The sequence below is a fragment of the Alosa pseudoharengus genome, unplaced genomic scaffold, assembly GCF_046254945.1.
Source record: "Alosa pseudoharengus isolate Yale_2024_CS ecotype anadromous, Long Island Sound unplaced genomic scaffold, YU_APseudo_1.1 YU_APseudo_1.1_scf_10, whole genome shotgun sequence".
NCBI lineage: Eukaryota > Metazoa > Chordata > Actinopteri > Clupeiformes > Clupeidae > Alosa > Alosa pseudoharengus.
The window spans coordinates 36,692,431-36,699,349 of NW_027468565.1; the positions used below are offsets into that span (position 1 = coordinate 36,692,431).

Here is a 6,919-nt window from a genome sequence, read left to right on the forward strand (position 1 = left end):
CTCACACCCTCACTCATTCATTCCTCCATTCATTCATTCATTCATTCTTTCAACATGAAATTCATTCATGAATGGAGGTCATCTGTGGGTAGTAATGAGTCATTGGAGAGTTTGGTGTCCTCAGAATAGGGTCATATCTATTAAACGTGACCACAGGAGGTCACTACACTCTTTTGCCCCCTTCAACATATTACTTGTGTCACATGTCACTTCCTTTTCACCCAGACAGACAGGCTTGTGCGTTATTGTAATTAGATAAATTGAAAAGCATTTCAGGAGAGAATACATGTATGAGATGGCAGGAGTTTCGTGGCTACTCCGACCGCTCTGAATGGTAAGTTTGACTCATTTTCTTTTCCTAAATGTTAAAGGTCAGTGTAAGATTTCAAATTATCCTTGGATGTATCAATCATTATTGTAAATGTAATGCGTCAAGACAGCCACGTAAAGTGTACATGAATTTCTGCCTCCTTTATAATAGCCTATTGACTTTAAGCCAAGGATACTGTACTAAACATTGATCTCCTTTGTTAGAAATGCCCTTTGACCCAAGAACCTATATTTGGGGGACGCTTAAAAGAATGGGAAATGTCTGGGAAGAAGGCCTGGAGGTATTTAAGGAACTCACCGTCCCATTGGTCTGAAGGAATCCCTGCTTCCATAAAGAGGTCCCTGACTTTGTGCTGAGCCGTCAAAGGCCCTGCTATAAAATCCCATTGTCCCTGTTGCATGGCCGGCCAGTCTTTGCCAAGTCTTCATCCGAGTGTTTCCAGCCTCTTCACTTCATCTCATAGGTGAGATCCTCCACTGTCTGTTTTTGCCTTTTCTAACTGTTCTGTAACATGATCAGGCACTATTGTATTGCATTGATTTTAATGTCAATCCCGTTATGACTATCTGCATGTAATTCAACACATCGCTGTATTTCTGATCTGTAGTTGGAAACATGATTTTACACTTTTCCCTGGCATGGATCTTTTTTCATGGACTTTTTTTGCTCTCACATTCATAGTCCTTCAGACACTTCTAATCTAAAGTATTTTAGGCATCTGTTTTGATGGTGCTTCGAACATGTGTTCATATACAGTGAGGCTCATACGTTTTTGAACCCATTCTAAAGTTGACTAAAAAGAGGAATATAAAAACATATTTTGGAAATTAATCTTAATGCCTTACTGTAAATAATAAAACCTTTAAGGCCACCAATTTTCTTTGTAAATGAATAATGTTCTTCCTTAAAATACAGGGGTCATAAGTATTTGCACCCCTATGTTAAATTCCCATAGAAGCAGGCAGATTTTAATTTTAAAGGCCAATAATTTCAAGGATCCAGGATACTATGCATCCTGATAATTATACAGTTTCCTTGGCCTTTGGAATTACAATAGCCCCACATCATCACATACCCTTTACCATGCCTAGAGATTGGCATGGTTTTATTTCAGTTAGCCTAATAGCTGGTTTGATTTGCATTGAGAGATGATCTTAGGGAAAGCCAATGCCAATTGTGAGATATGGTGAAGGGTATGTGATGATGTGGAGCTATTTCAACTCCAAAGGCAAATGTGAATACTTATGACCTCTGTATTTTAAGGAAGAACATTTATTTATTTACGATACTTTATTCATTAACAAAGACAATCGGATCCTTAAAGGTTGGATATTTCCTCATTTTTTTACTTAAGGCATTAAGATCAATTTCCAAAAGATGATTTTACATTCTAGCCTGGCTCCGCCCTCCTACGTACTTCCGCTCAATTTTCATTTCCCTTCAGTACGTCGTCTGGGTCTGCGGTATATTCGCGGGTTTTCTCCTGCAAAAATCTGCAGGTCCAATCAGCAAACAGAGGGAGTGGCTGAGAACGATGACGTTGAGGTCGTGCGCTAGTTTGAGCCAGACATACGTCACGACCAAACGTTAGGGATTGGTTATGGCAGATCCAGAGTGGCTCTGGGCAGATCCAATAGTTTTAAACTTCAACAGAGTACTCGCCTTCAAGGAAGTTAACGCTTGGCAATGGAAAGTGGCCAGACTCTCTGTACATTATGAAATGTATGAGAGTCTGGTAGGACCAGGCTATTTATATTCCTCTCCTATTTATATTCTCTTATATTCAACTTTAGCATGGTTCAAAAACATATGAGCCTCACTGTATATTTATCATTGTATAATTGATAAACAATTGACAAAGATGATTATGACTGATTGATTGATTGATTGGTTGATTGATTGATCGATCAATTGATTGATTGGTTGACTGGTTGATTGATTGGCTCATCATTGATTGATCAATTTAAACCAGCTTCAGTTTTTACGCTCAGCTTTTGGACTCTGGTATGTTGCTCTTGTACAGAGGCCATGGTTCCAGAATTGTATAGATTTTAACAACAAAAAAAACTCTACACAACACATTTGTAGTATGTGTCTGTAATGATTTGTCCTCCACTGATTGAATGATACGGTCTTATTTTAGTGGGCCTTTCAAGTGATCTCTTCTCAACCCGGCCAAAGATGCATGCCTGGCCTAGGATTTCAGGTGTTAATGACATTCTAAAACGGAATGTGTCGTAAATTAGCAGATGGAAGGCGTGACACCTGACCCAACTCATCCAAATTTAGGTGCAGGGTGCAGAGTGCACGCCTCTCCCCAGTGAGAACACCCCACAGTAAATGGATAGGGTTTCCCCTCAGTGGACTGATGGAATGAGACAGGTGTCTAAAAAGCAAGTCTGCAAAAAAGCAGTAGTTTAGCTTAAAATGAAACTTCAAATCCCACTTTGTAAATGACATGATGTTTTTTTTTTCCTTTCGTTACACAGGCTGTGAGATCCAAAACCAGCCAAGATGTCTGAGTAAGTATGACGTGAATAAGAATTCATTCAATATTGACTTTGATTTGGAGACAATTTAATCTGTATTCTCTACTGTGCTGTTTATGTTTACCTCAGTAGCAAAAAGATGACCTCATCCCGCAAGAATTATCTGAAGGTAGGCAAGAGCAACACATTAACTTCTGAACTTCTTTGAGAATCTCTCTACCCATTTATCCAAGTCTGTGATAGTAATTCCTCCTCTCCGCTTTCCTTAAAGAGCTTGCTGCTCCAGATTGCTCAGGGCATACTGGAGGCAGAGACCCAGCAGCTGGCTGAGGCAAAGGAGGAATACATGGCCCAAAACTGCCCTTCCCTGAGTCTGCCAGGATCCATGGAGGAACTGCAGGTACATTGCACTATAGAACATGTTTAAGTCCATTTAGACCTCTATGGCTTGGCTTCTCTGTTGACTAAATTGAGGCCTGGTGTTATTTTTGACAGCTGTTGGTCAGGAAGATCCACCAGACCATTGAGAAGGTTGATGAGGAGAGGTATGACACAGAGGCCAAGGTTGCCAAGACCAACAAGGAGGTAAAATGGGTTGGAATTACCAAATGACCATTATTTAAAATCTCACCAGAGGTTATGTTGGTTGATTGACACATACTTTCTCATGACGCAGATTGATGATCTGAAGCTCAAAGTGGTTGACCTGAAGGGCAAGTTCAAGAAGCCAGCTCTGAGGAAAGTACGTATGTCTGCAGATCAGATGCTTCAGGCTCTGTTGGGCTCCAAGCACAAGGTGAACTTGGACCTGAGAGCCAACCTGAAGCAAGTCAAAAAAGAAGTCAAAGATGAGGTAAATAAACCTATTAGTTGCATCAAGTTGTAAAACTATTGGAATGGAAAAAGTGGAGGGGGAAGAATGAGGGGGAAATGAATTCTGCTTTATGTGAAAATCCTCTAGTCTGGAGATACTGTTGGTGACTGGCGTAAGAACGTTGAGGACAAGGCTGGCATGGACGGCAGGAAGAGGAGGTTTGAGGGCGCTGAGGCGTAAATTTCCTTGGCACTTGGCAAAGGTACTAAATGCATATGTATGTCACACACTTGGCAAAGGTACTAAATGCATATGTATGTCACACACTTGGCAAAGGTACTAAATGCATATGTATGTCACACACTTGGCAAAGGTACTAAATGCATATGTATGTCACACATATTTCTGAACTCTTCTAATTGCAGCTACAATACCATAACAATTACATGAATTACGACAGTCCTGGACTACAGTCAACAGTATTTTGTTAGTGTGTGACTAATTATGCCTCTGATATCCAACGGATACTATTTGGGACTATTCTTTGGGTCAAAAGTATTTTGTTAGTGTGTGACTAATTATGCCTCTGATATCCAACGGATACTATTTGGGACTATTCTTTGGGTCAAAAGTATTTTGTTAGTGTGTGACTAATTATGCCTCTGATATCCAACGGATACTATTTGGGACTTTTTTTCTGTTTCTAACATGCATCCCTAGTCCATCCACTGGTAGGTTAACACTTCAAAATTAATAGTTGCTTTAATGGTCACTACCAGTCGCCATGGCTGACCTTAGAGGGATGCCTGTCCTACCTTGATGGTCAGTTAGAACCAAACGTCCTTCCCAGACAAGCTGACACTGACACTTTATAATAGGAGTACAGGAGACAGCAGTTTGACTTATATTTTTAACACATTTGTAAATGTCCTTGCATAAAAGTGTCCTCCAAATAAATGAAAAGTTGGAAAAAATAGTTTTTATTCCACAATCTTACAATAAACTATATTTATTATATTATTATATTATCCTAACATTTTTGTCAAATAATAACATATGTCTGATAATAAAAATAGTGTAATATTCCCCCCTATCTGGTGCTATAGCCAGTGTTATGCAGAAAAATGTTTAGAGTATCCTGTCCCCTTGTTAATAATTGACAATATAGCATTGCTTAGTAACTGATGATATGCAATCGCTGTGGAAAATTTAAATGTAAATTAAATTTTAAAAATTTTGTTGTCTTCCTCTGAATTCAGATTGTGGTCTCTTCAAGAGCACTGGTGACATGGCATTGACAGAAGAAGGATGATGTTTAAAGGAATTTAACTGGAGCTTCTCTGAAAAGCTCCTAATTATTAAGGCTATTTTTTACTATAATCCAATCCACCTTAAAACAATCCACATGTCTTTTTTCATTCTGTTTCATAGGCTAGAACACACAATCCATATTAATGTACAAAGTGTGTGTTATCTATTCTATTCAGTATTTCAGAACTGTTGATTTAATGCTGTACAATATAGTGCATTTGTCCAAATAAATGAAAACATGGTATAAACTGTAGCTTTCCTCACTTCAATTTATTATTCCTCATTATTTACACATGGTACACAATCTATACAAGGTGTGTGTGTGTGTGTGTCAGACTGAGGGAGGGTGGGGGGGGGGAGTAATGTGAGCGTGAGTATCTATCTGCAGGTGTTTTTATGTGTGAACACCAGGCCTGCATCTTCAGTTCAGCAATTGTATCGATGCTGTTTTTTATAATCCCTGACAAAGTGTAGGAATGCACGCACATCTATATATCTCAACAGCTGCCGGATACTAAGAAAAACAAGAGAAAAGATGTCCGCATGTAAGTCAGTGTGCGGATATCTTTTATCTTGCATTTTATAATCTGTTATTAAATTAGTATGAACCATGATCTTTCCTTACCTACTACACAATGTCTTACTTTCTAACTTCCCGCATCTCCACCCCCAGTTGTGCCAGTTTACTTCAAAAGCTCCTATACATCTTGACCATCATCTAGACATAAAGGAACTGTAAAACTGTGAAAGAAACGGCAAAATGTTGTATAGTTTTGCCTACAGTGCTTCCTTGCTATGTGCAACCTCACTGGTCTATAGTCAACCCCTCTGGAGTCTTAACACTCACCCTAACACATGCTCTCTCAAAAGGGTTTCCCAACAGCTGCAGATAGCACACTTAGGAACATCAGAGACTTTGGAATAGTGGCACTTTATTGAATGACAAAAATACCAAAAGGCCAAGACTGATTTGCTTTGAATGTTTTTTTCTCCTATTATATTAAACCCTTACTGATGTAATAATTATGGTAATATTACACAAGGTTTTTAATAAATCTATTTGTTTTAAAATATTCCACTCATCTGACAAAATATTTTCACAGAAATCTCATTTGAAAAACATTGCTTCTTCATTCCCCCCACATCCATTTAAAACGACAGAACGTTTTTAGTTAAATCTGTTTGTCTTGACTGTGACATCTCTTCAAAAGTGTTGCAGCATCGCCCACTCGTGGCCATTTGGGTGGTCTGCTTCTTCTCAGCGCTGCTCCAGTAAAACCCCCTACCCCTCCGTCCCGCGGACTGTGTGAACTCTTGGCCCTTATTTGGCTATGCTCTCTCTTCTAATGGCCCGTTTGAAGACACGGCACCCGTCTTAAGTTACACCAGGGCGCTCAAATAGAGGCAGCCCAAGCAGTCGTCTTGCTAAATATAAATGTCCTCCGACCCTGTAGTGCTAGTGCTCTTTGCAAGCGGACACCCGGCTATCTTTGGAGCCCCAAGACGTCTTCAAGGCCGCAGCTGTAAGACGGGCATTCTTCCGGGGTGCCCGCGGCCAGTTCCAGACCATGTGTGGGTCTCTGCTGCCGTCCAACAGGGCCAGCTGGCCTGGGTGAAATTGATATGGCATTAGTCATATTAATGTAACTTCTGTTGGTTTGATTAGGGTTTGTTGAGTTGTTTTTGTTGTATTAATAGAATGCAACATTAATTTGCCATGTGTTGCCCAAGCATATGATTAAAATTAAGCATGGCAAATGGTTGGCATATAATGGAGACTTAAGGATCTTCTATAGTGAGTCAAAGTGAAATAAAATCACACTTTTAAAATGTGTTAATCACATCTTGTGTGCCAGTTCACAAGGTTGTGTTAATGTTGTGCATTCCATGATGAGTGAAGTCATGGTTACCATACACGTACATGTGTGAGAAAACACGGCCTGAACCAGCTGGCTAGCAGATAGGTGTTAGTGG

The 6,919-nt window shown here is 39.7% G+C and overlaps 1 protein-coding gene across 1 annotated transcript; it reads left to right on the forward strand.

Annotated features, from left to right (window-relative positions):
- Positions 1-16: 16 nt before the first annotated feature.
- LOC143106981 (troponin I, fast skeletal muscle-like) lies at positions 17-5,167 on the forward strand. Its single transcript, XM_076271454.1, has 8 exons — positions 17-794; positions 2,821-2,853; positions 2,950-2,989; positions 3,092-3,220; positions 3,316-3,405; positions 3,497-3,673; positions 3,782-3,896; positions 4,894-5,167. The coding sequence occupies exons 2-7, from the start codon at positions 2,846-2,848 to the stop codon at positions 3,872-3,874; spliced, it is 537 nt and encodes a 178-aa protein (XP_076127569.1). The 5' UTR covers positions 17-794; positions 2,821-2,845; the 3' UTR covers positions 3,875-3,896; positions 4,894-5,167.
- Positions 5,168-6,919: the final 1,752 nt, after the last annotated feature.

Coding starts and splice junctions, on each gene's coding strand:
- LOC143106981 (XM_076271454.1), top strand. Junction 3,406..3,496: donor TTGCCAAGACCAACAAGGAG/GTAAAATGGGTT, acceptor CTCATGACGCAG/ATTGATGATCTGAAGCTCAA. Junction 3,674..3,781: donor AAAAAGAAGTCAAAGATGAG/GTAAATAAACCT, acceptor AAAATCCTCTAG/TCTGGAGATACTGTTGGTGA.